Raw genomic sequence first — 27,948 nt, 5'->3', positions numbered from 1 at the left:
GACGCGGCGTGCACGCGCGGAGCTGTATTGTTGTTTGGTCGCGCGGGTGTCCGGTTTCCGGTTTGTTTGGATCAGAGACGGTTTGTCACCATGTAAAGACCCCACCACCACCACCACCACCTGTGTGTGTGTGTGTGTGTGTGTGTGTGTGTGTGTCTCAGGTGACCTTCACTGACGTCAGAGGTCAGCTGGTGACCTCCTGCTCACCTGTCCAGGTGTCCTCGGCTCTGTCTCATTGCACCTGAGCTCAGGCTGAAGGTGGGCGGAGCCTGCTGGGGATCACGTGAGGTCACTAAACATGGTGGCGTTAATGAACGAGAGCTCTACCGGACAGTTTGAGGTAGACGTCAACTCCGACTCCCAGGGTGCATTTCACTAACAAACAGCCAATCACAGAGCCCAAAGCTCTGTTAGCTGCGCTGCTAACAGCAGCAATCGGTTCGCTTTTCATTTCTGGGTCAGTTTTGAGTGAATTCAGTAACCATGGCAACATGTGTCGTTCTGAATCCACCGCCGCTCTGATTCACGCCTCTTCTCCCTGGCAAGGAGGCTCATGGGTGTTGTAGTGTTTCGCTATGAACCATTTCTCAGAAACTAGGAGCTAAAAGAGGCTAAAAAGCTCCGCGCGGCAGCAGAGACACTTTACTGTTACGGCGTTTTCGCGTTTAAATAAAACGAGCTAACGGATACACAGCGAAACATCGCCTGCGAGTCCAGAACCACGTTACGGGAAACCGCGTTACGGACGGAGACGCAGCTGAACGACCTGGCTGGTGTAAATAATGAAAGCAGTGATGTCTGAATTCAGTTTCGGGCTCCTGCTGCTGTTCGTGCCGCCTCGCCGCCGCTCTGCCGTGGCGTCATTAAACCTGCGCTTCCTGTCTCCGTCTGCGTTGGGAGTTAATAAAGATCCAGTCCAACGGAAATGTTATCTTCACCTGGCAGGAGAGAGTCTTTATTAACCCCAGAGGACAGAGCTTTCAGGCTCCGGAGGGAGAGAGGCGTGAGGTGACAGGGACAGGTGCGTGCAGGTGTTGTAAAAACTACAGGAAGTCAGTTATTGTAGTTTGTCAGCAGGTGGAGCTGCAGCAGAGACTCACAGCTGACGGAGGAGATTGAGACGCTTTAAAACTCTCATAACTCCGTCAGGTCTGAACTCACAGACATGAAACACACGTCGAATCACTCAGCGCGACTCGCACTTCCAGAGGACATCATCGTCTCTGACGTCCGTCCAGAATAAACCTCCAGAAACCAGCTTAGACACCAGAGGAGAAAGCGGCTGCAGAACCTGCCTGAGAATCCTGCTGTTTCTAAGTTTCCTTCAGTCTCGCAGTGATCCAGAGACAGCTGTCTGTCCGTCCACGGGTCCACTGCAGACAGGAGCTGCTGACTGCTGGTTCGGCTGCTCTGACGGGACAGTCTGACTGCATGTAGACAAATATAACAACAGGAAGCTGAAGCTCACAGCTGACTGAATGGATCCATGTACTTCCTGTTTACACCCCCCATCGTGTGAACTGTAGTTCCAAAACCAGCGGGACCCCTGAGTGTTTTACTATACGATCCTGTTGAAACGCGGGTGTGGTTTTACTGTCTGAATGCTGTGTGTTGCAGGGTGGGTCATGGAGGTGTCGTCTCACAGCCTCTTCCTGCTGCAGCAGCTCAACGTTCAGAGAGAGTTCGGCTTCCTGTGCGACTGCACCGTCGCCATCGGAAACGTCTACTTTAAAGCTCACCGAGCCGTGCTGGCCGCCTTCTCTAACTACTTCAAGATGATCTTCATCCACCAGTCCAGGTCAGGTGGTGGTGGGGGGGGGGGGGGTGGACGAAATAACACGAACACCTGACCCGCGAGAGAAGCTACAGGGCTCCTGCAGAAAAGCTGCAGATGGTTTTGTTTCTGATTATTTATAAATTTTAAGTTTCTTACGTGATCGCGGGCTGTGCTTCAGTTTTGTAGACCTTGTTGCTGTTTTGTGTTTTGTAATGTGGAGGGTCGTCACCTCTGACTTCAGCGTCTCCTCTTACAAACTACAAACAAGCCTTTGAACATTTTTGGGCTTCAGACCGAAAACAGCCCTGTGTGAAGACGCAGGAGGCTGTTGGTGTTGTGTTTAGGTACGATCCAGGAAGTCCAGTTATCTAATACTAATACTAATAATAAAGTAACCCACCAGGATGTGAGCTTGCATGTATTTGATTGGCCAACACAGCAACACGGCGTTTTTCCACGCAGGGCTAAAGTTATTATTGAAAGTCTAGAAATGCACTTTAGTCAGAACAAATGAAACAGTCAGACCAAAGCAGAGCGGAGCACCTGAGAGTCCTGAAACAGGGCAAACAGCTGTTGAAAAGTTGGCACTGACGCGTATTGTCTCCTGTCTCTGTCCTCAGCGAGTGTATAAAGATCCAGCCCACAGACATCCAGCCGGACGTCTTCAGCTACCTGCTGCACATCATGTACACCGGCATGTGTCCCAAACAGCCGGTGGACCAGAGCCGGCTCCAGGAAGGCATCAAGTTCCTTCACGCCTACCAGCTGTGCCGGAAACCCGGCGAGGGAACCGCCGACGCCGCCGCAGACGTGGTCCGCATGTCCAACCTGTACGGCATCCAGATCTCCTCCCAGCTGGCCAACAAGGAGGCGCCCGGAGTCCCCAAGTCCACCACGGTGTCCTGCGGGGCCCCCGAGGATGGACGCTCCTCCGGCCGGGGGGGACGGTCCCACTCCCAGCTGTCCCTCACTGTCGGACTGGAGGGGATCCCGTCAGACCGCCAGGCTTCGGCGCTGCGCAACGTCTGCTCCGTGGCGTCCGGAGACGACTCGGACATCTCGACTCGCATCAAGCAGGAGCGGTTGGAGGAGGAGGAGGGGGAGGATGGCGAGGGTGAGGAGGGGCAGGGGTGGGGTCTCCATCTCCGGCTCAGGGTAGCAGTCCCAGTCAGGGCCTCCTGTTCAAAGACCGGGCCCTGGTCCTGCTGTGTCCCCGCTGTGGAGAGCGCTGCTCCTCCCCCGAGGGCCTGCGGGAGCACCTGTTCAGCCACGCCCTCGACCCCACCCGCCTGATGGAGGGGCTGTCGCAGGGCGGCGAGCTGGACGCCGGCGTGGAGGAGGGGCCGCCAGGGGCCCAGGAGCAGCTGGACGCAGGCTGTCTGGAGGAGGCACTGAGACAGAGCCAGGCTCTCGCTAACCAGCTGGCTGCAGAGCTGAGGAGGAGCAGGGGCGGAGGGGGGGGCGGAGGAGGGGGGAGCAGCCCCACCCCCGCCGTCCTGCACTCACGTAAACGCAAGATCACCTGCGCCGTCTGCAGCCTGCGCTTCTCCCACAAGAGCCAGCTGCAGGAGCACATGTACACCCACACCGGCAAACCGTCCCGCTACCACCGCTACAACCGCCTCTGCAGCCAGCTCTTCCAGGCCTCCGCCCACTTCTGCGAGGGCGCGGCGGAGCCCGGGGCAGGGGGCGGGGCCGGGGGCCCGGCCTCGGCCGGCACCGCCGCGCTCTCTGAGGAGGCCAACAGGGACACTCAGGACAACGGCAGCTCCTGCTACTCCCTGGACTCTGAGGTCTCCCAGGAGAGCGTGGACGGCGTGCCCGTCGAGTGATGTCATCAGATGAACCATGACAGGCGTCTCACCTCAAGGCGTGACGGAGCACTCTGGTAGTGAAAAGACGAGTTGATCCGGGAGACGTTTTCTCTGGACTCAGACTGGACTGTGTGAGGTTTGTGTTGTTGTTCTGTTTCTGTCTCTGCTGCTGTCTGATGGTCCGGTACCTGTGCAGGTGTGTGTGTGTGTGTGTGTGTGTGTGTGAATGAGTCATGTGATCATAGTGTGGGGCTGTGGTCATCAGCTGAGAGGGTCGGACTGTTGGTTTTAAGAGTTATAGCTCATAAACTTCAGTAGTGCTGCAACGATTAGTCGATTCATTGATTAGTCGATCGACAGAAAATGTTTTGAAAATCGATGAATTGTTTTGAGTAATTTTCTAACTTCTGTTTCTCTCGTGTGAATATTTGCTGGTTTTCTTTGTCTTTGTCTCAGTAAATCGCTTTGGGTTTTGGACTGTTGGTCGGGCAAGACGAGACATTTGAAGACGCCTTGGACTCTTATTTTCTGACATTTTGCAAACAACACGATTAATCAGTTAATCGAGAAAATAATCAGCGGATTAATCGATAATGAAAATAACGTTAGTTGCAGGCGCACCCTTCAGATAACATTGACGCCACAGCCTGCTGATCATTTTCATCTCATCGGTTTGTGTTTATTTGTGTGAAATTCGTCCTGCAGAGAAACGTTGAATCCTGATCTTCCACACTCACCAGCGAACAGCGAGCGACGGAGCGAGCGGATGGCGGCTCCTGTAGCGTAAAGCTTCCATCGGTGCGACGCAGGAGTCGAACCGCGGCCGGGTCTTTAGACTCGGAGTCAAAAGAAACGTGTTGAAAGCAGCAGCAGTGCCTTCGTGTGGTGGCTTGATGGTTGTTTGTGTCGTGTCCGTCAGTAAAGCGAAGCTCTCGGCTTCATGACAATCTGAGTGAAGAGTCAAAATAATCCGTCCGCTCACTGAAAACGTTTACCAGCTTTTTTTAAACTGATGTTTTGACCAAATTGTTCTTTTTCTAGAAGCGTGAAGAACCCTCGAACTGAAGCTTCCTGCTTTTTATTTCAGAGTTTTTTCTCTGAGCTGAACTTTAACCCAAAATAGAAAAAAAAAACTTCCCTTAAAGGATCATAACACTGTTTATTTAAATATCGTAACGTTTACATTTTCAATCATTCTGCAGTTTATAGATCGATTTGCTTCCTTCTGGGCAGTTTGTTGGTTTCAGTTCGTCTCTGTGAAAATCAGCTTTTATAATTCGTCGCAGTCATTTAGTTTCTTTATACAACAACAACACAATAAACAATAGGCACATTTAAAAAAAAAAAAAAGGAGGGACATGAAATAATAATAAGCATCATGGAGGAAGTACCACTACCTGCTGGTCCGCTCACCTCAGGGGTCACATGTCGACTGAACGATTAAAGAAAGCGTTCTGTTTTTCTTTCTCTCATTTCTGATTTGTTTCTTGTGAAACAGTGAAAACATTCACTTAATGTGAAATACGTTAAATGGTACAATCTGTTATAATGAGTGTCATGGCACACGATGACATCACAGGATGTCACTTTATTTTGAAAGGGTTACAAGCCCACACAGTTTGGGGATGAATCACGGGAGAAAACAGTGTTATGGTCCTTTAGACTGAGTCGTCTGCTGGGTCTGTGGTCACGTGACCGGCGCTCATTGACTTCACGGTTGAGATGTTATTGATTATTGATCGGTGAATGTCTGATTGACAGTCGTGACGTCGTCTTCATTCTGTGTTTCACTCTAAAAAAAAATCTAAACTGTAAGTTTTGTGTTGACATGTTTTGTACATAGACGTCTGTTTTTTCATTGATGGAACAATAAAGTTTTGTAAATAAATGTCTTTTTCCACCAATCAGAAGCGAGGAGCTGTTCTGATATAAACCTGCAATTAACAAATCTTTTCACTGAATTTATAACGAACTTTCCTTTAAAGAGTCGTCGAAGGTTTTTTATTTGTTTTATGTGAAACAACGAAAACAAAAGATGGAACTCACTCCTACGTTAAAGTTAAAACTTTTCTTTTATTATTGATGATTAAAAACAAGAGCAACGCGTTGGTAAAATAATCCCACTCAGACTCTGAACATCAGCTGCTCATCACGCCTGGAAACGCCTGGAAACGCCTGGAAACACCTGGGTTTTCCCAGGACAAACCAATACAAGTAAAAGAACCACCAAGAAAAACAGGAGAACTCATAATAAACTTACAGCAATAAAGAAAACAAACACGAGAGCTCATTCCTGACCTTTCAACAGAGGATCATGGTCATCAAAGACTGCTGACCGCTCGGAAAAGCTAGTAAGTGGACCTTTGAGCTCTGTTGAGGAGCAGAAGGTTAAACTGTTTAAACAGTTTCTGTCCAGCAGGCGTCAGCAGAGAGCGGAGCAGGGCGCTGCCCAGAGGCATTCTGGGTAACTGAGTATCCACACTGACGACTGGCATCAGGCCTTCAGCGGACAGGACTACAGATTCATTTCAATATCACAACTTTATTCTCAACTCAACTTTATTTATAAAGCACTTTCAACACCACAAGTGGAACCAAAGTGCTGCACGCAAAATATAAAAAAGAAACAGAAAAAACAGAAAACAAACGTATGACATACACACCTACACAGCACTGTCAAACGCTAAAGAAAACAAGTAAGTTTTAAGCGCACTCTGAGAAACACCCAATGAAGGACGAGTTCTTAGAGACAGAGGAAGGTCGTTCCACAGCCTCGGAGCTGCGACAGAAAACGCCCGATCGCCTTCACATTTTAGACGCGTACGTGGAACCACAAGAAGCAACTGATCATTTGAGCGCAGAGATCTGCTGGATTGACAGCGGCTGATTAGATCAGTAACACACTCAGGGCTAGACCATGCAGAGACTTAAAACGTACAACAGTGCTTTGTATTGAATTCTGTATCGTATGGGAAACCAATGTAGTTTCATTAAAACCGGAGTAATGTGTTCTCTCTTCTTAGTACCCGTTAAAAGTCTAGCAGCTGAGTTCTGAACAAGCTGCAAACGGGAGAGAGAAGCCTGACTCACACCCAAATACAATACATTACAATAATCCAAACCTGAAGACACAAAGGCGTGAACAACCTTCTCCATATCATTAAGAGTAAGAATAGATTTCAGTTTAGATATTGATCTAAGATGGAAGAAACTATTCTTAACAACAGCATTGATTTGCTGCTCAAATTTGAGCTCAGAGTCAAAAACGACACCAAGGTTCCCCCATCAGTCAACATCCACACACGCCTTATTCCCAAATAACATGATCTCAGTCTGATCCTCAAACCAGCACTTAACTTCTGCCAAACAGAGACTGAATGGCACTCTGGAGACATTTTGATGTCAGAATATAAAGCAGCACGAAGCTCGACACGCCGACTGTCGCCAGTTCAACATCTGGAGATTTATGATGGAAAAAAACATCAAGTTGTGAAAAATCTTCTGATCCTGAAGTTTATTTTATTTTGAAGGTTTTTTTCCTCAGATTTGATCCGGAGACGAGAAAACTGTAAATTTCATTTAAAGTTTAATATTCAGACGTTTTATTCTTGTAATTAGACTTTTATCTCAGAATGACAACATTACAAAATACTGTGTGTTTGAAATCCCAGATCTAATGTCATAAATAGGTTTTTATGAGAATAAAGTTGCAATTTTTTTAAGGAAAAACTCAACAATCGGAGAAATTATGACTTTACTTGTAAAATGACAAATTGACTCCAGTTTTATTTATACAGCGACCGTTCATAACAGAAGTTCTCTCTTTTCCTGTAGAGCAGGTCCAGACCGAACGAATAATATTTACAAAAGCACAAATGTTTTTTCATTCAAGTTTGACTTGTTATATATATATAAATATGACAATAATAATAATAATAATAATAATAATAATCAGTTCATGTAACGTTAATCTCTCACTGATGAGATGAATTTATCCTCATTGTTGCTTTTTTCTTGATGTTATTCTTATAATAAGAGTTTTTTAACTTCTTTAAAAAAATCAAATATTGCGAATATTTTTGGGTTGAAAACAAATATGTATATTATTATATTTTACCGAAAGAACGGAAGGATACGTCTGTTCTGGCTGAGGTGAAGCTGCAGGTGGTTTGCTCAGAGGCAGGCGATGGTGCTCGGTGATTGGCTGATAACATGGAGGTCTGATCGGGTCCAGCGTTCACATTTCCAGCCCAGCAGAGATCAGCCTCCGCCTGCTGGTCACAGATCAGTGCAGCCGAACTGAAGAAAGGGTTCAGCCCAGAGACTTCCTGCGTGTCGACAGGTGAGGGCTCTTTCTCCTGCTCTCACCTGTCCGAGGCTCTGATTGGTCGATCTGCTGTTGCTTAGGGACACGTGGATGTATTTTTACCCTCCATCGCTATAGAAACAAAAGCTGCTGAGGTTCTTCTTCACACCTTTAAAAATAGACGACGACATCAGAGCTGCAGCAGATCAATAACTGATCACTGATCAATACAGCAGCATTACGTCCATACTGTAGTTTGGGACAAAATCTTAAAGGTACAGTCTTCTCTTTGATCTTTTAGTTGTTTGGTGTTATTTCTATATTCTATATATATATATATATATATATATATATATATATAATCTGTTTGTATCCATACAGATAGCACAGCCAGTAGAAAGTCATTATGGGAAATGAAACCAAATCTTGTTTCCTGTTCGTGTCCCCTGGAGGAGGAGGTGGTCCCCCCCCCCTTATTGAAGAAGCAATTTCTGTAAAACAAAACGCCAATCAGTGTGGTTGCCATGGAAACTGGGGCGGCTGGAGAGAGACCAGCTCGGCGCCTCCTCTGCTCTCGTGGAGACACAGATCTGAGAGGGAAGAAGATCCAGTTCAGGTGAGACTTGATCTTTTATTCTGATGACATCATTAACAAACGAAAACAAGGAGTAGAAACTTTACGGATGTTCAGGTGATCCGACGTCTCCTCGGCGCTTCTGTGGTAAAAGATCTGAACTCTGATCTGGGATCAGCGGAGCTCTGAGGATTTCCAGATTAGTTGAATGAGCCGATGTCTTCCTCTGATGTTGATGATGATGATGATGATGAAGTGTGCAGGTTTCCTGTTTCATTCAGAACAAACTGCAGATGAAAACATTTTAAGGCTCAGAACAGCAAAGATTATTAAAGCGTCCGTCACTCACTCCTCCAGAGACTTGACGGATTATATATAAATATTCCATTTGAGTCAATAACCGCGTTTATCATTATTTTCTGTTTGTTTGGTTTATTAATCTCTGAATGAAACTCGTCACTGTTCTCCCCACGAGGACAAACCTCTGAATGAGTGTGTAGAAGGGATTTCTCTTCATTTGAAGCCCCGATGATGAAAACTAGCTGCGGTCGAAAGCTGTCGTCAGTGAGCCGTGTAACTAATAAAGGTTGATCCTGAGCGCCGTGCAGACCTTCAGCATTAACATCTGGACTTTCTGTTTCTGTTGAATCAGTTTGCTTTTATCTTGTTTTTGCCTGAATGTGATTTTCCTTCAGTGCAACATGTTTATGGAAATGGCCTCATGCATGTATTTTTGTATGTGTTTGTATTTTGGGGTGTAGTTAAAACAGTGTGAAATATTTCCCCATTGACTTTGTTTTAAGAGACTCTGTTTAAAGTCTTTGCACAAGTCAGGAAAAAAACTGTTGTTATCCAGAACATCACACGTTGGACTCGCTGCCTCGACGCTTTTGTCCAAAGTGACTTTCAATGAGTGAATTTAAGCTCCGCAGAAACAAAATGTAGCTTCGTGCTTCTTCCTTGAAATGCGCTACTCAAATAAAATCATGTCATATTCAGAGATTTGAGCTTCACTTTGGAGTCGGAAACGTTTCAGTCACGATCAGAAAACAGGATTTTCACTCTGGCGAAACATATTTCATGATCATGCATCAGTTTGAGCTCTCAGAGCAGATATGATGAGGTTTAATGCTGCTGCTCCATCTGCCATAAATCAACAGTCTTTAATCTGGTTCTTTGTCTCTGCAGGTTCCCCGGTGTTTAATCTCAGTGATAACAGCAGCAGATGGTTCATCGGAGCTGAAACGCCTTCAGGAAGTATAAAAACCGCTTCGCTTCGCCGTGGAGACCAACCATGGCGACGGAGGATGAAGAGAACGTCCGACGAGCAGAGAAATTCACTTTAAAGAGGAAGCTGACGGGTCCTCCCAGGCTGCTGCTGGGAAAAACCAGGACCAGGAGCGTGGGGGAGGACAGACCTGAGGCTCAGACTAACAAAGACAAGACAGAAAACACCGGCGGGGATGAATCCTCACTGAAATACTGTGATAGTATTACTGCTGAGCTGACAGAAACGGCCATCGTCGTCGAGGGCTCCAGGGGGCGCTGTGGAGCTGCAGGTGAGGACGATGACATCACAAACAGGAAGGTAAACAGACGCAGGTGGTGGAGAAGATTCTCACCTGCTGTTGTTTGTAACAGGAAGCAAAAGAAGGACGTTGAGGAAAGTTCGGAGAAGCAGCAAAGTGACGGTGCTGTTCCACCAGAGGGGGCGCTGCAGGAGACAGACGCAGCTTTACTACATAACACAAACACAGAAGAAGAAAACTCTAAAGGGAAGAGGAGGTTTAACGCGAGGACATGGCCGACGTTCAAAAGGTTCCTGACTTCGCCCGACGTTCGACAAACTCACAAACAGACGAGAGATTTCGCGGAGAACGACGGCGTCGAACCTTTGATGACCTTCCGGAAAAAACTGCGAAATGTTTTCACCAAAGGAGGAAAGAAAAGATCGTCTGGTTTCCGTCTGGAAAACATGGAGGACACGAGGAAGCGCGAGGAGCCGCCACGTTCATCTGAAGCTCACGAAGACGAACCCACCGGACTCCACGGTGACGTGACTGTCGGGAGTCTGGAGGTTGTGACGGCCGAGATGAGCGTCCAGCCGACGGAGCAGCGAGCTGCAGCAGAGAGTCTAGACGAAACACCAGCAGAAGACCTGGTTTGTGACACCAACGTCACCGAGGAGGATTCGACGGACGCTGTAGGCGGATCAGAAACAATCCAATCAGACACAAACAACGTTCCTGTAAAAGATGCAATAGAGGTTGTATTTTCCGCGAAAGACGAGGTTTCCACCGAAGTCGTCCTGGACGCTGGTGATCCGCCTTCGTCCTCAACCACGTCTCCCCAGGACGCCTCGGAGCTTCACCGCGAGGAGAAGACGGCTGAAACTAGCTCACAGTCCCCTCAGCCATCGACTGACGGACCCTCCATCCGGATCGAGCTGGTTCCCCCAGACGACGTGACTCATGAGGATGAAGAGGAGGACGAAGAGTGTTGGGAGGGCAGTTCCTCCTCAGCGAACCACAACCACCTCCTCCGCCTCCTCGGCTTCGACCACAGCGAGCGGCAGCTGGTTCAGACGGCTTGCTCTCTGGTCCGAGCCGCCATGAGCGCCGCCGTGGATCAGCTGACCAGAGAACAGCAGAGCGAGTCAGACTGCGTCCACAGAGAGTCGCAGGGCTGCAGAGATCACGCCTGATGACGAGCAACGCGAGGAAGAACGCTGTTCGGAGGTTTTAAAAACTTTAATCTTAAACATCTGAGAATTGAGAGGAAAAAGGTAAAAAGTAGACGCAAGTTTTCGCTCACCGCGAGGTGAAGCGTGGGTTTCTTTCATCAAACAACAACCTCAGCAAAGATCATCAGTACGTTAAGTGTCAAGGCTTTTACACAGAGCAGCAAAGGTATTGGCTGCCTGTCGCTTGTTGTGATTGGCTAAACTGATCTCATCATTGACCTGGGGGCCAACGGGAGCCACCTATTCTATTTTAACCGCCGCAGCTTTTCCGGCCTTTACGGCGCCGGTTTAGCGGCCTGCGAGTCCAGTCAGCGAGTGAGGAACGCACACACAGGGAGAGCAGAGACCAGTCGGAGAAATGGCGGTCCAGAATCCAGAACGGACTCTGACATGTTCAGTCCTCCACAGGCAGTTCGACACCAGGACGTCTCATGTGTTCAGACCGTGGCGTTTATTAAGAGCGGCAAAGTGAAGCGCCGCTACGAGACAAAGCAGAGCAGCTTCTGAGCCGGTTAACAAGGGGGACGGGTTTTGGTCATTTTGCTAAAAAGGAGGATGGCGTCCCCCCTCGCCCCCCTCAAACCGCCTGCTGACACGGAGTGAATAAAGTAAACGTCTTGAACATGTGTTTTGTTATTAAAGAGGACTTCTGCTGGTGTAGTGGGGGATCTACACTGGATCCTACATCTCCCATAATGCACCTGGATAGAGTCCCTGCATGGTAACCTCCAGTTTGTAACGTAGGCTGTAGGTTAGACATCACTATGACATCATCAGATGACATCACACAGTCTTCCTATAAGGTCCATTTAGTGGCTGTTCTGGAGCTTTTGACTGTAGCACACAGTCTTCATCAGCAGATAGATTTTGCAGATGTTCAGATTTCATCTGAGCACTTTAAGGACTTTTTTTTATCTACGTCTCCATGACAACCGTGCAAACTCCATCCGCTGAGGAAGATCGTGTGATATGATCGAAAGCTCCAGAACAGCTGCTAAATGGACCTTGAGGTGAGATTGTTTTGTCGACTGTTGTTTCTAAAGTCAAGAAAGAATCACAACAACATGCAGCTGCTTTCAGCTGACAACTGAACTTCATGTATAAAAACTGAGGAGGGACCCTTTAGTGACGTGTTTCTATGTAAAAGGACCTTTAAATTAAATTATCCTCCATCAGAGAAGAAGAAGACACAAACCTGACGTTCGCCGCACGAAACCAGCTGCCGCCTCATTGGTCACCAACAAACAAGGTCAAAGTTCGAAGTGATTGATTGATGATCGTGTGCCGATCGTGAACAACAGCTGATCACAATGACGTGTCTGACAATCTCAGCGGAGAAGCTGTTTGCATTCAGGCTGAGGAGGGTCTGCCTGGCAGTCGCAGCTCAGGGTCTGCCTGGCAGTCGCAGCTCAGGGTCTGCCTGGCAGTCGCAGCTCAGGGTCTGCCTGGCAGTCGCAGCTCAGGGTCTGCCTGACAGTCGCAGCTCAGGGAAAACAATGGAAATAACACCGTCATGAAAAGAAAAAGTAATCATTTGAATGATTTATCTGATTTAGATTCTGCTCATTAATTTATTTCACTAATTTGTGTTAATTATTATGCACGATGCCTGCTTTTGGTTTGATTTGTTCTTTGTGATTGATTCCGTACAATCTGATCAATTAATCATAAATATAATCAATTACAATGAATATGGCGTTTTCCTCACCTGCCACTCATGTTTTAGTGTTCTACAATTAGTTTAAAAAGAGAATAAATGAGAATATTGTGCATTTAATCAACATTTACTCATTAAACTCAAATCAAAATGCATAAAAACCAGTTTCTGAGTTTTAAAATGACTGAATGTTTATTGATCTTCATCCCGAAGACGAGCGTCGACATCCTGAAGAATCAGAAGTAGAAACACGAACAAACTTCTTCTTCTTTCGTTGTTTAATAAAACTTTAAATTTAGTCACTAAGCGTCTTCCTGCAGTTATTAAAGAACATTCAGACTCACGAAGACGATCAGAGAATAGAACAATAATAATAATAAACTTTACAAAGTGTAAACAAATTGATCTTTAAAGTCGATACCAAATCAATAATATAATACGGTTATGATGACATAATGTCTGTCACATGATCAGCTGTTCTGTCACTTCCTGTCTGAATAAAAACAAACATCTTCAGTCGTTCAAAGTAAACTTTATTGATTCGCATGTTGCAGCACAAACAGACTGAAGGACAGGAAGTTATTTACATTATTTACATTAAACTACGTCACGTCATGTAAATGATTTCAAACGTTAAAACCTCATCAAACACATTCGGACTGAGTCTGTCAATAATCAATACGTTGATCAGATGTTTGGTCACAACAGCTGGTCTCTGTTTCCATGGCGATGACCTCTGATCTCTGAACAAACAGTGAAGACTGTGTCTCCCTGAACTCAGACTGACAGGACAGAAAGTCTTACCCTGAACTCAGACTGACAGGACAGAAAGTATTACCCTGAACTCAGACTGACAGGATAGAAAGTATTACCCTGAACTCAGACTGACAGGACAGACTGTTACACCCTGAACTCAGACTGACAGGACAAACTGTGTTACCCTGAACAGACTGACAGGACAAACTGTGTCTCCCTGAACTCAGACTGACCCTGGACTGAGGACTGTTACACCCTGAACTCAGACTGACAGGACAGACTGTGTCTCCCTGAACTCAGACTGACAGAACAGACTGTTACACCCTGAACTCAGACTGACAGGACAGACTGTGTCTCCCTGAACTCAGACTGACAGGACAGACTGTGACACCCTGAACTCAGACTGACAGGACAGACTGTGACACCCTGAACTCAGCTGTTTAGACTCAGCAACATGTTGATTTAATTTCTTCTTCTTGTTTATTATTCCTTGATTGTGATCGTTCACTCAGATCCCCTAAATCAAGATAAAATGAAACGTTATTGATCTCTTTGGGGAGATGAGGTCAGAGCAGAAGAAATCAAAATGTTATGAATAAAGTCAGAATTTTACATAAAAGAACATGTAATATTTGGAGAATAAAGTTGTAATATTGTGAGAAAATGTTAAAATGAAGGAGGATCTGCAGTTAACGAGTTTTACCGTGGAGTGTTGTTGTGTTTCACCTCCTCAGCTGATTCTGCAGGAGGAAACGCTGAGCGCTCTGCACCGTGTTCTGAAACAAAACCACCAGCAACAACTAAAAACAAACAAACTTTTACTTTCATCACCAGAACCTCAAACTGAACAGAGTCAGAAAACATTTCCTCTTGAATTTGAATATAATATCTTCAAATATTAGGGTTATCAAACTGCAGCAGAACCTTTTGCTGTTCTAGGAAGAACCTCTTTAGAACAGTTCTGTAAGAGTTCTTCTTCAGAGTGACTGACAGACTCTGTTTGTCCTGCGTTTGGCCTCTGACTGGTGGACGTTTGTATCTGCAGCCTGAGAAGAGGCCTGCAGGCAAGAGTCAGGGCTGTAAAAACGTATTCACTCTGCACTCCACATTTATAATTCCTGTTATTGTGATAACTGTCTGAATATTTCATCTTTACCTAACCAGAGAACCTCGTTAGAGGTCTGAGTTCTGATTGGATGAATGTCGACCAATCAGCTGCCAACATCCGACAGAGTGAGTCTTTAATTAAAGCCTGAAGAGTCTGAAGCTGTCAATGAGGAAACACTAAATGTTCTTAATGGGACATTAAAAGAGTCTGATGCACATTTACAGTTTCACGCTGAATTATTTTCATTAATTATTATTTGAATGTAATTTAACATAAATCTGTTTCTGTGTTTAGGCCTTTACACGCCGGGGAGTGACGAATTAACGGCGCGAAACTGACAAGTACTCGCCTGCGAATATTTGGCATCAAAACTATTTGCGACAGTTGAGACACTTGTTCAGTAAGAGATCTGAACAGTTCGGGGATCAGGCTTCACTGCGCTGCAGAAATCCTCCTGCGTCACGAACTGTCCGAGCTTCTTTAGACAAAACCCAGTCACCAGGTCCGCCTGTCACGAGCAGCTGTGGCGCGACGTCCGTTATTTTTCGCGCTCTGTGTGAACGTGTGAACTAACCGCAGGAGCAAAGCGCCTCCGGTGTGTAACGGCCTCAAGTGGTTTCTGTAAAAAGAATATTCTTTCTGAAAAATACATTAATAAACTATTTAACATACAAACAACTCATTCCATTTAAATATGTATTTAAATGACTTGTTTTGTTTTCATTCTTCATATTTATATTGTATTTCTTCTTGTTAGAAAGGTCATGCAAACTAAACGAAACTAAGAACGTACCTCCATCAGCATGGCCACCGTCATCGGCCCCACCCCTCCGGGAACAGGTGTGATGAAGCCTGCTCTGTGATTGGCTGAGGCGTAGTGGACGTCTCCGACGACCCGTTTGCCGCTCGCCGTCGTCTCATCTGCCAGAGACGCCCACACACAGAGGTCGAAGGTCACACACACAAAGAAATGAACACAAGAACATCGTTATCATTCACAATCAGTTCATACTTTGTTTATTAGTTATTATTACACACACACACACACACACACACACACATCAGTGAGTTGGTACAATGAACACACTTTACAGTGTATCCCCATATCAATACACAGATACATATATTGATATATTGGCATCAGAGAACTCATGTCATCTGTACTGAGGAAGTTATGTTCTACAGTTACAGACAGATCTGATCAGATCTGGGACCACATCTGGTCCCAGATCTGGTCCCAGATGTGGTCCCAGTGTGTACCTGGTATGTGGTTGATCCCACAGTCGATGACCACAGCTCCCTCCTTCACCCACTCTCCTCTCACCATTTCTGCTCTCCCCGCCCCCACCACCAGGATCTCAGCCCGGCCCACCTGCAGACGCACAGGAAACGCATCATCAGACGCACAGGAAACGCATCATCAGACGCACAGGAAACGCATCATCAGACGCACAGGAAACGCATCATCAGACGCACAGGAAGCGCATCATCAGACGCACAGGAAGCGCATCATCAGACGCACAGGAAGCGCATCATCAGACGCACAGGAAGCGCATCATCAGACATACTGAGACTGTAGAGTTTTACAGAGTTTCTAAGGACTCTATTTGAAGTAAATTTGGAATAAAGACAATAAAATGAATAATAATCATCATCACTGGTATTGAGGTGAGCGATGTCACCTGTTCAGGTAGGTCGGGTGTCTTTGAGTGGCAGGTGGTCACAGTAGCGTGGTTCCACAGCAGCAGGTCATGCATCGGCGCGCCGACGATTTTACTGCGACCAATCACAACTGCATGTTTCCCTGCCACGGACACGCCTACACAGGAACAGGAAGTCACAGGTGAGATACGTGTGTGTACGTGACATCATCAGGTGACGGTGCTGTAGAGTCACATGATGTTGTAGCTTTAGCTTCAGTGTGTCGCAGCTAATCGTGTCGTATATTGTTACGTTCAGAGCAGTTCTACCTGTCCTAGGACACTTATTATCGGATTTCTGCCTCTCTGTCCCACTTCCTGCATCTCTTCGAAGCGTTGTCCTCCACCTGTCCAACAGGTGCCCTCCGACCTTCCCCATCGATCCCGATCACCTGGGCAGTAAATGTACCCGGCCCTTGTCCCGGGCCAGATCGTCTGTGCTGCTTCATGCCTGATTTAATTTTGATTGAATATTTTCTTGCATAATATTTGAGCTTTTCCTTGTCTCCTGTGTGGGAGCATCACACAGTGTCACCCAGCTCTGCTCTGATTGGTCCGGCCTGAGCAGGTTCACTCTCACACACCTGAGTGACGAATTGTTACCCTGATGTGTGATTTTTAACTGTGCGTGTGTGTGTGTGTGTGTGTGTTGTGTGTCATATAGTGCATGTGTGTGACCTGTCTGTCTGATGAGCTCCATGCAGCCGTTGGGGGTACAGGGGATGAAACAGTCCTTCAGATCACCTCGAGACAACTTCCCTGCATTAATGCAGCTCAGACTACACACACACACACACACACACACACACACTGTGGATATGTCACATATATAATGAGACATGAAAAGAAAAGAAGGAGACGGACTTCCTGTAGGTAACGTCCTGAGAAGACTCACCCGTCCACGTCTTTCTCTGGAGAGACGGCGTTGGTGATGAGTTCGGTGTCGATGGGCTTCACGGAGTCCAGAGGCAGCTGGACGATCAGACCGTGGACAGACAGGTTCTCGTTGACAGACATGATGCTCTGCAGGACCTGCAGGACGGCAGGAAACAGGACACAGTCAGAGCTGCACCTTCCGTCACCGCTGGACGTCGTCAGGTTCATCACTGACCTCGTCCTGCGTCGCTGTGTTCGGCAGCCGCACGTGTTTCACATCGATTCCAATCTGCGGACGAGAAACAGAGTTTTTTATATTATTATTGTATCAACATTACATTGACATTATGTCCCATTGAAAGGTTCAGAGACGTGTCTCCTCATCAGCGAAGCCTTTTCTCTTACACAACGCTTTATGTGTGAATGCGGAATGAGCTCATTGCTGCCTCGTGTGGCTGAAGGTAGTCCCACGCAGATGCAGGTTTCATCTGAAGCGATTTAGACCCTACAGCATGTACCTGCTCAGTTTGGTACATTTACATGTGATGAACTCAGTAGTTCTTCTGGGAAGTCTTGCGCTGTGAGTCGGTCCCGACTGAGGCAAGTGATCATCATATTCATTCGTCCTGAGGGGACACGAGTGTCCAACAGGTGCTGAGACATTTCTCTGAGAATTAAAGTGGTGGCTAGCAGACATTGACATCCACAGAGCCACATGGCTAAAAAGTCTCAAGAAGGACTCAGCCAGCCAACGCTCTGAAGGAACGCAGGACACACGTGCTAGCATCATGCTAACATGGACATTATTCTATATGTGTCTTGTAGTCATTGTCTGACTTCCTGTCTGTGGCTCAGACTCCAGTGTGTGTGTTCATGGTGATGGAGGAACATGTCGCCCAGGGCAACAGAGCGGCTCGCTGATGAGTTTTAACAGTTTCTGGACAACAGTGGAGGAAGAAGATCCATCAGCTGTGACTCACACACACACACACACACCTGTTACCTGTTCGTTCACTGCTGGTTGAGTCTGAACGTGAAGAAATACAGAATATCGCATGATGAGCGCTTGTTTCTCACCTCGGCTGCTGCCTTCAGTTTGGTGCTGATGTACAGGTTGGAGTCGTCTCTGTCTCCCACCTGAAACACAGTTTAACAGCTTTAGATCATCAGGAGGTAAAACACACCTCAGTCATGTGACAGTCGGCGGTTGCTGTGACGTCGTCCCATAGCGACGAGAAAACAGGAGTAATACTATTACACTTAAAGAAGAGTAAGACACATGAGCCTGTCCTCCTACATGTTTTCATTGTGTGCAAGCAGTTTGCCTCAGCCCACACACACACACACACACACACACACACACACACTCTCTGTGATGTCACAGCTCTAACGAGGCAGCTCGTTAAGCCTCCAGATGTCAGCGAGAGTCCATGTGACTGAGGTGACGATGGAAACGCAGCATTCGTTCCGCTTCAGTTGACGTTTGTGTTGTTTAACGTTAGTGTGAATCCTGTTTTCAATCATTTTACGTCAGCAGCTGATCTGGGTGCAGCAGTGACATCACTACATCAGTCACTAGGAGGTGAAACAGGAAGCGAGTGAACTCTAAATGTTAGCGATAATCACTCGTTACTACGGTGAGCATGGAGGGTCAAAGCGTTAAAGACAGATTTAACTTGAATGTTTGCTGACAGTGCAGATCTGTTGTAGTGATGTCATCACGTCCTCAGACAGGAAGTTGGTCTTTGACCGGACCTGATTCTGCAGGTTCAGGTTCTGCTTTGTCATCAGAGAAGAAGAGCAGCTGCGGTAAACGGCAGGTTTCAGACCAGCTGTTCTTCTTCTCGTCGACTGATGTTCATTAGTTCTCACCTGTAAGACGACCAGACTCGGTCTGAACCCTGAGAACTCACTCTTCATCTTCTCCACCTCCTTCGTCAGCTTCTCCCTCACCAACCTGCTCACACACAGACCCAGGATCAGTTCTCCAACAGGTCTCATCCTGTCTGGTCTGACTGGAGAAACTGGGACCAGCTGGGATGTGGACCGACTCACTTGGACGCCTTGTTACCAGAGACGACGGTTGCTACGGAACGCCTGCTTCCTTGGCAACAAGAAGCGCCGAGACGCAGCGGGAGGGCGGCCAAGGAAAACATGACAGAGAGAGAGAGGGCGGGCGAGCGAGCATCAGCAGACATCAAACTGAACCTGATGAGAAAGAATCATCAATTATCTCTTAACGAACTAATGATGAGAGTGTGATCAGGCTGAGCTGCTTACCTGAGAACACCTGAGAACACCCGAGAACACCGAGAACACCCGAGAACACAGAGAACACAGAGAACACCTGAGAACACCCGAGAACACCCGAGAACACCGAGAACACAGAGAACACAGAGAACACCTGAGAACACCTGAGAACACCCGAGAACACCGAGAACACCGAGAACACAGAGAACACAGAGAACACCTGAGAACACCCGAGAACACCCGAGAACACCGAGAACACCGAGAACACCCAAGAACCACCGAACACCGAGAACACCCGAGAACCCCGAGAACACCGAGAACACAGAGAACACCGAGAACACCCGAGAACCACCGAACACCGAGAACACCTGAGAACCACCGAACACAGAGAACACCCAAGAACCCCGAGAACACCGAGAACACAGAGAACACAGAGAACACCCAAGAACACCCGAGAACACAGAGAACACCCGAGAACCACCGAACACCGAGAACACCTGTGAACACAGAGAACACCCAAGAACCCCAAGAACACCCGAGAACACCGAGAACACCGAGAACACCGAGAACACCTGTGAACCACCGAACACCAAGAACACTGAGAACCACCGAACACCAGAGAACACCGAGAACACAGGAAGAGGAAAATACTGTGTTTAATGATCAATCAATAGATTCGGATTTATTGATCAGTTATGTTTAATATAGTTAACAAATCTCGGTTCTGTTGCTTTACTTTCTCGGCATCTAATATTTCTGATTGATCTGAGGAATGGCCAGATGTGATACACTACATGGCCAAAAGTATGTGGACAGCTGAACACTCCCTCCATCTGTAAACGTGTCAGTAAAATGTTCATTTCAACGTATTTCATTAGTTTTCCACCAAAACATCTGATCTCCTGGCAGCTTATATCTGAGCTGTAGTGCATAAAATGGAAATACTCAAATAAAGTAAAGTACCTCTTAAGTACAGTACGTGAGGTACTGAGTTACCAGCACTGCAAACAAACAACACACCGACTGTTTAACTGACATGACGTTAATAAAGCTGTCTTTCTGTCTGTCTTTGTTTAGCAGCTTTTAATCTGTCCTCACGTCACATACATGATGTCTTTTACTTCAGCACAAACTCACTGGTGCCTTGGCCCTCCGTAGATCCACAACCAGCTCCTTAGACTTTGTTGCACTGAGCTGCAGATGGTTCTGCTCACACCATGAGACAAAGTTCCCCACCACAGCCCTGTACTCAGTCTCATCACCACCGCTGATACATCCCACCACAGCAGAGTCATCAGAAACCTTCTGAAGGTGGCAGGACTCTGTGTGGTGGCTGAAGTCTGTGGTGTAGATGGTGAAGAGGAAGGGAGAGAGGACAGTCCCCTGAGGGGCCCCAGTGTTGCTGACAACACAATAAACTGGACTGGACCAAGAACACTCAGGCTGTTTACAGGAAGGGCCAGAGCCGCCTCTGTTTCCTGAGGAGGCTGAGGCCCTTCATCATCTGCCGGACGATGCTGAGGATGTTCTATGAGTCTGTGGTGGCCAGTGCTATCCTGTATGCTGTTGCATGCTGGGGCAGCAGGCTGAGGGTAGCGGACGCCAACAGACTCAACAAACTGACCCGTAAGGCCGGTGACATTGTGGGGGTGGAGCTGGACTCTCTGGCGGTGGTGTCAGAGAGGAGGATGCTGGGTAAACTACACGCCATCTTGGACGGCGTCTCCCACCCGCTCCATGACGCGCCGGTCAAACAAAGGAGCGCCTTCAGCGGAAGACTCATCCCCCCACAATGCACCACAGAGCGCCACAGGAAGTCATTCCTGCCTGTGGCCATCAGACTCTTTAACTCCTCCCTGTGCTTATCCTCCGCCTAATAAGCTGGTTAAATCTGCTACACTCAACTCGACAGCACACATGACTGCACTACTATTACTTATATTATTACATTGTACTGGACACTTACTCAGCTTTATACTTCATACCCACTTGTACTTATTTTGATTAGATCTATTATAGTGTATCGTATTTCAATTTGCTTGCAGACTTTATATTTATGTCTATTTCTATTCTATTAGTGCTTCTGTTCCTGTGTGACGTGACAGTGAGCAGCTGTAACAAAGAGTTTCCCCTCAGGGATCAATAAAGTATTTCTGATTCTGATGTCAATTTAACAAAGCGTAACGCTGCCAGGAACCCAGAATACAAGGCGCCTAGAACAATGTACAAGTCTTTAGAGACAATCACTCAAACTATTATTATAGAACAGCTCAAGGTTATACAAATATTGTTTCACTGCGTGTCCACACCAAGAAATAAAGCTTTGACACAGTCTGTTTACATGTAAAGACATTTCATCCAAACTGGTTTTTGTGTCTTTTTCATTCTTAATCACTGAAAATATTAATAATTCACAGTTTTTTCAAGCTGATGTTTGTGGTCTACAGATATAATCAAGGTGCTGTGTGAAAGCTGCACATACGGACTGGTCTGCTCAGCTTGTCGCTACATGATTTTTAAATAAAGTTACGAAGAAAGCTCAGTGTGTGACACAGTTTGGTCATTAAACCTGTTAATCATTAAAAACTAAAGCCAGTTTGTGTGTCTGTGAGCTCAACAGTCTGCCGACAAACTCTCAACAAACCAACTGAGTCAAACTGCACAGAGATCTGTCTGCAGCGTCGTTTCTTCGCCATCTTCGCAGCAGAAAGTTTCCCATGACTCATCTGTGCAGCTGCAGACACGTGAAGACGTGGAATCAGATTTAATGCGGCTGCAAACCGACAGAGAGAAGCAACAACTTACCTGAGAGACGAACAGGAAACTATACTGACACACCTCTGCAGGAGTGTGTGTGTGTGTGTGTGTAATGTTCAGTAATTCCTGTGTGTGTGTGTATCTGTGGGTATTTCTGTTGTATGGAAGCTCATTAATGACAAAACTACTCAAAGCAAACTTTAATGTTGATCAACAGCCAGCGGTGAAAAACTATTCAGATACTTTACTTTTAATTACAGATTCATTCATTTATTTATTGACAATTAAAAAGTAACAAACACTAAAGATTTTTTTTGTCACAAGTCAGTTTTCCTTCGATGGGCAAATTTTAACAGAATTTTCAGAAAATCGGCAAAAGAAAATGTGAATTTATACGATTTAGATTTTATCAATACAGCAACTTTTCCACCTCCTCCAAGAGTAAAAGCCTTTTCATGGCTAAATGTCGGCGTTTATTTTAATGTTAGAGAGGTGAGTGGAAACACACCTACATGCTCAAACTAAATGTGCAGTCAAATCCATCGTGGCAATCCAAAGTGTGCAGTAATATTAATAATAGAAATAACATTGCACAGTATCTAGCGTATGCCACCCTGCATTTTACTGCATTTCAATCATAATAATTAGAAGTAAAAGTAAAATGTGTGTATATTGGCTCAGTGTGTGTGTGTGTGTGTCATTTTTAATATAATAATAATAATAATAATAATAATAATAATAATAATAATAATAAAGTGTCCCAGTTGTAAGGCAAACTATGGAATAAAATTTTATACATGCTTGAGCGCAAATATGCAAATACACTTTTTGTTGAGTTAGTATAACGGAGCGATAAAAACATAAACAGATAAAACAAATGTCGTCTCCCCGAAATGTAAGACAACTAATCTGTGACTCCACAAGCAGTTCTGTTTCAATCTAACTTCTATCTAGTAATTCTAATTAGTAAAATGGACAATTTAATGTTTCAAATGTGAACTGTCTTCACGTACTGTAAAGTATAACAGAAAATAGGAATACTCAAATAAAGGACAGGTAAGTGCAGCGCTGCAGCAAATGGGAAACTATTTTGCACCACAGCTGCACTTTTAAAGCTTGAATTTGTTTGAGCTCAGTCAGTGTTTCGACACTAATGTGCTTCCATACTTGTGTGTGTTGCGTCACATGTTATCGGTGTGCGTGTGTGTGTGTGTGTGTGTGTGTGTGTGTGTGTGTGTGTTGTGCAGATCTTTCCGAGGTGTTTCTGCTCTGCTCTGTTGTACAAATAAACTTTGTTTGATTGAAGTGAAGTTTAATGGACCTGATCTGTTTACAGAGTTTAATGCTTGTCATTCTTTTCTTTCATTCATTCATTGTATTTGTGTTGTGTCTTTATTCGTGTCAACACACACACGAACACACCCAGCTGCAGAATGAGGCCTTCTTCTTCTTCTTCATTCCTGTCATTCCGGAGACTCAGAGTTTCTCTGTCCAGCCTGTTTCCTCCTCTCTGTTTCTATTCTTATCTCTGACTTCAGATCTCTTTGTCTCTTTAGACAAACAGGAGACTGAAAACTAGAAAGGAAATATTCTTATTTCTAACTGGCAGCAACTGATTTTGAAACTCTGTGAACACGTTTGAGATTTTTTACTTCTTCTGTCGTTTATTTTGACGAGAAATCAAAACGAAAGGGTTTGAAGTCACTGAAGCAGAATGTGAACTCATGTTTAAAAGGTAAATACTCTAAAGAGAAATGTTTTCCAGCGAAACGAGCCGACAGGTGTGACTCACCTGAGTGATGCTGCTGATAATCAACAGGTTTGTCATCAGACAGAAGGAATGCAGCTGAACCGCAGCCTGTTTCCCTTCCTGTGTACCTGAAACACACCTGATCACAGGCGACAGGTCCACTGAAAACCACATATGTCCAGGGCTTACAGCCTGGTTTACCTGGTGTCTTTAATTGATTTATTGGCTTTAAAATAGATCAATAATTATATTACTCAGTGGTTCCCAACAGGCCGGGATCGGGCCGAAAGGAGACGATGTGATCGACACACAAAAGGAAATAAGTAAAAAATAAAAACAAATGTGTCTTGAAGGTCGGAGCATCGCTGATGCAAATACGTTCAGAAACTCCTGACATCAAAAAGGTTAAAGGTCAAACACCTGGACATATTTGGTTTTCACTGGACAGAAATCAAACTTAATAAAACCTTTCAGACATTAAATGAAACTAAAAAATATATCAAATGAAAAACTTTGAAGTTCACAGATGTTACAAACTAAAACTAAAAGAAAAAGTTAAATGCAATAAATAAACAGAAGCAGAGCAGTTTAAAGGGTAAAGAAGTCTGAGTGACAACTTAAAGGCCAAATAATCTGAGTCTGTCCCTGTTTACTCAGTCAATAAAACCCCAAATGTCCTTTTAAATCTTTATGAAACAAAGCAGAGGATTCTGAAACACTGAATCTATTTATTGTTCTGTCTTGACATCCTGACGGTCAGACTGCGATCGAACCACGTGGAGCCGGGAATCGAACCCCCGACCCTGCTGAGACACAAACGCCCCGAAATACTTTAGTTTAGGAAGAAATGAAATGTGCTGTCAGCGAACGTTCCGTGACTTTGTGAATACGTTCATTAAAAACGTTTCCCATCGCGTTGATGAAAGATCATCATCTCTCTTAAAAAACATTTCTGCTGTTGTGAGCTCTCAGGGCCACCGTACAGATACACTGTGGTGACCTTTGACCTGTGTTAACACGAGAGTTTTCAGACAGCACCAGGATCAGGCAGAAGCAGTGAGAGCCAGCTCATTAATAATGAAGCCTCAGTGTGAGAGTCAGTGATAAAATACTAAATGTTTAATGATCAAAAGAACCGCTGTGGTTTATTGGCTCACAGAACTCAGAGATCTGGAACGTTTCAACCTCTTTAACTCCGATTTTCATTTTAATTTATTCTTTAAGTGAAACATTTAATCTTTAACAGGTCTGAAGCTCTCTGATGAGAAATATTCGACACGTCTGCTGCGTCATCTCCCCCCAGAGTTCATCCTGACAAGTTTGCTTTAAACTTAAAAAGTTTCAACCAAAGTTTGAATGATTTCGAATGACGGGACGTGTGTACGAACCTGGAGGGTTGAACAGGTGAACAAACAGGTGGAGCAGGTGAGTCCACGTGAACGCAGCTCAGGTGTGTCTTCACCGGCCCGGCAGGTAGCACCGGTCGGACCTTCCTTCCTTCCTCTCTGAGGAGGTTCAGGTATAAAGTGCTGAGGATCAGATCGGAGCGGCACAGCTCGGCGGACTCTGCGGATCCTCTTTGGTCCAGTGGTTCTCGACAGTTCAACAGTGCTGAACCCGTGTTTGTGAAATGTTTAGGACCACTGGACCCAAGTGCAGGAACTCTCATCTGGAAAACATCTGGACCTTTACTTTGGATCTGAAATCGCAGCAGACCTTCAGGTGGGCTGAAAGGATTCTGTTTCCATTTGAACTGATTGGAGCTCAGATATTTAACTCTAATCAGCTGTTTGACTGAGCTCTTGTTGTGTTTGTGTTTCATGGGACTGAAATCTCTTTTCTCTTCCAGCAGCTAAAGTTACTTTTTCTCTCTTCAGCTTTGCCTGTTTGTAGTTTTTCCCTCGAGAATAAAAAAAAAAGCTTCACATTGAAAATGATTAGTACAGCAGTATTTACCACAAAGAGTGTTTCTGCTTTAAAAATCATTAAGTAGTATTAATATTGTTGTTGAAGAGAAAGCTGATGCTCAATGATTATGAAAACAAATGGTGTAAATTAATGAATAATAAGAAAAATTATGAAAGTGTTTGTTTATTAGATTTATTATAAATTATTTTATTAATGTGTGTGCTGTTTGCTTGTTTTTGGGTGTGTGAGCTACGTTAGTTATTCACGTTGTATATTGTTTTTATTATTTTGAGCAAAAACTAAAGAAATCTCATTTCATCCCCGTTTGAATATTTATATGTTTTACGTTTATTACATTGTTGTTAATTTAACATGTTATTTGCTGCTGGAGTTAAAATGTCATCATGGTTTATCTACTGTAGGTTTTAATTATTGAACTTAAAATTAATTTAAATAGGTTTTTACATCACAGTGTAAAATGTAAGAATTGTTAAATGTAGGTTATATCCTTGTCTCTGATGAGACCCTGGCTGTTCTAAACATACATGTCATCACTTAAAAACGACCCCCTACATTTTTCTGATAAAATGCAGCTCACAATTTATTTTATTTAAGAATATTTATGTTTTTCCTCCTCAGTTGTTCTGAAGTGTCGCCCTCACAAGTTTCCTTCCAAATAAAAAAGCTGAAAATGTTTCTCGTGTCGAGTTTTTTGTTCTGATGTAGTTTAGTTTCTGAGTTTTACTGAGCAGAATGATGTTAATAAATTCCCCCAAAAGTCTGATGACTTTGTGACAAATATATATGTTTTATATTTGCTCAAACAATCAGTTAAATGGCTGTTGACTCATTCTGATAAAACGTCACTTTATTTTTCCTTTTTGTGCTGAGTGAAAATATCCACCATTTTTAAATGTTTTTTTTTTACTTTTTAGTTTGAAATTTGATCCAAATTTGAAACTTTGTCACATTTCTGACTGCAAATAAAACTGTCAACAGTTCTAAATCTAAACCTATATTTATCTAATCTATGAAATTTAGAAAAGAATGTATTATAAATGTCTTTCCAGGTACTTTTTATGCAATCTAATCTACTTAGTTGATTATTATTGTCATTATTATTATTACTACTACTACTTTATTTTGAGGGGAGGGGGCTCACACTGTCACAATACTGCTATTTTCAATTAAAATAATGTTTGAAAACAAGAAAGTGAAATAAAACATTCCTGAGAAATTATTGACAAAGCTTCGACTTTAACAAATAAACCACAGAGACCTCTGAGCTTGTGTGCACAACAAACGTGTCTTATAATTAATTATTCTACAGTTTCTGCTGCAAATCAACAGGCGTGTTGAGACAGACTCATTAAAAACAGTTCCATGAGAAATTGTAGATTAATTAAAACTTCTCTCTCCACTAAAAGCTCCCTGCCAGTGCGTCAGTCTGATTAAAGTAGAGCTCCACATATTTTATTTATTGTTGAATTAGATTTTTCTCCATCTTAAAGTTCAAGCAGCGGTCTACAGCAACATTTAAAAAAACAATACATTTAAAGATAGAAACTGGATCTGAAGACAAACCTGCTTGTTAGCCAGCTGAGCTATCAGGACTTTCTGAGCTACATCAGCTCTCACACAGAGAATAATTAGATCTGGAGTTGAGATCCCGGCAACATGGATCCTCTCTGCCAAGCATCCTGCTAGCCAATGTACAGGTGTTGGATAATAAACTGGACAACCTCCGAGCCCGGATCAGTTTCCTAAGGGATAATCAGGAAGTGTAACGTCCTTTGTTTCACTGAAACTTGGCTGAATCCTGGAGTACCGAACATCGCCATTCACCCAGGTGACTCTTTTCCTGTGTACTGATGTGACAGAACAGAGGAATCTGGCAAGAAAAAAGGAGGAGGGACATGCTTTATGGTGAATAAGGATTGGTGCGACAGTGTGAATATTAAAATGGCTACAG

At 44.8% G+C, this 27,948-nt stretch overlaps 3 protein-coding genes across 8 annotated transcripts; 2 read left to right on the top strand and 1 right to left on the bottom strand.

Annotated features, from left to right (window-relative positions):
• Window positions 1–231: 231 nt before the first annotated feature.
• zbtb25 (zinc finger and BTB domain containing 25) lies at window positions 232–5,481 on the top strand. Its single transcript, XM_044168198.1, is given in 4 exon segments — window positions 232–340; window positions 1,618–1,798; window positions 2,398–2,891; window positions 2,894–5,481. Coding segments are annotated over 3 exon segments (1,383 nt in total). The 5' UTR covers window positions 232–340; window positions 1,618–1,625; the 3' UTR covers window positions 3,610–5,481.
• A 2,176-nt stretch (window positions 5,482–7,657) lies between these two features.
• Window positions 7,658–11,875, top strand: LOC122862656. 2 transcript variants are annotated; one of them, XM_044168197.1, is made up of 3 exons: window positions 7,658–8,172; window positions 8,350–8,513; window positions 9,660–11,875. In XM_044168197.1, the coding sequence occupies exon 3, from the start codon at window positions 9,766–9,768 to the stop codon at window positions 11,173–11,175; it is 1,410 nt and encodes a 469-aa protein (XP_044024132.1). In that variant the 5' UTR covers window positions 7,658–8,172; window positions 8,350–8,513; window positions 9,660–9,765; the 3' UTR covers window positions 11,176–11,875. The 2 variants fall into 2 exon arrangements, with proteins under 2 accessions (XP_044024132.1, XP_044024131.1); XM_044168196.1 differs by having other exon boundaries at window positions 8,279–8,513.
• Window positions 11,876–14,110: 2,235 nt separating this feature from the next.
• mthfd1a (methylenetetrahydrofolate dehydrogenase (NADP+ dependent) 1a, methenyltetrahydrofolate cyclohydrolase, formyltetrahydrofolate synthetase) lies at window positions 14,111–24,391 on the bottom strand. Of its 5 annotated transcripts, none has more exons than XM_044168216.1 (11): window positions 19,367–19,689; window positions 19,184–19,268; window positions 18,389–18,448; window positions 17,547–17,600; window positions 17,331–17,467; window positions 17,114–17,214; window positions 16,418–16,554; window positions 15,996–16,107; window positions 15,529–15,656; window positions 14,331–14,403; window positions 14,111–14,144 (listed from the first exon to the last, which is right to left on the bottom strand). In XM_044168216.1, the coding sequence occupies exons 1-10, from the start codon at window positions 19,507–19,509 to the stop codon at window positions 14,350–14,352; spliced, it is 1,011 nt and encodes a 336-aa protein (XP_044024151.1). In that variant the 5' UTR covers window positions 19,510–19,689; the 3' UTR covers window positions 14,111–14,144; window positions 14,331–14,349. The 5 variants fall into 5 exon arrangements, 4 of the variants coding, with proteins under 4 accessions (XP_044024151.1, XP_044024148.1, XP_044024153.1 ...); XR_006374823.1 differs by lacking the exons at window positions 14,111–14,144; window positions 14,331–14,403 and adding exons at window positions 14,410–14,685; window positions 14,784–15,354; XM_044168213.1 differs by lacking the exons at window positions 14,111–14,144; window positions 14,331–14,403 and adding exons at window positions 14,410–15,354; window positions 22,367–22,493 and having other exon boundaries at window positions 19,367–19,519.
• Between the last annotated feature and the right edge of the window lie 3,557 nt (window positions 24,392–27,948).

This window comes from Siniperca chuatsi, linkage group LG16 (assembly GCF_020085105.1).
Source record: "Siniperca chuatsi isolate FFG_IHB_CAS linkage group LG16, ASM2008510v1, whole genome shotgun sequence".
Classification (NCBI taxonomy): domain Eukaryota; kingdom Metazoa; phylum Chordata; class Actinopteri; order Centrarchiformes; family Sinipercidae; genus Siniperca; species Siniperca chuatsi.
The sequence above is the reverse complement of the archived record's forward strand: the minus strand, read 5'-3'. Positions and strand labels throughout refer to the sequence as shown.

Coding starts and splice junctions, on each gene's coding strand:
- mthfd1a (XM_044168213.1), bottom strand. CDS start 19,509: ATGTCTGCTGATGCTCGCTCGCCCGCCCTCTCTCTCTCTGTCATGTTT. Junction 18,449..19,183: donor CGAGTCTGGTCGTCTTACAG/GTGAGAACTAAT, acceptor ACTGTGTTTCAG/GTGGGAGACAGAGACGACTC. Junction 16,555..17,113: donor GGAGCTCATCAGACAGACAG/GTCACACACATG, acceptor GTTCCTGTGTAG/GCGTGTCCGTGGCAGGGAAA.
- LOC122862656 (XM_044168197.1), top strand. CDS start 9,766: ATGGCGACGGAGGATGAAGAGAACGTCCGACGAGCAGAGAAATTCACT.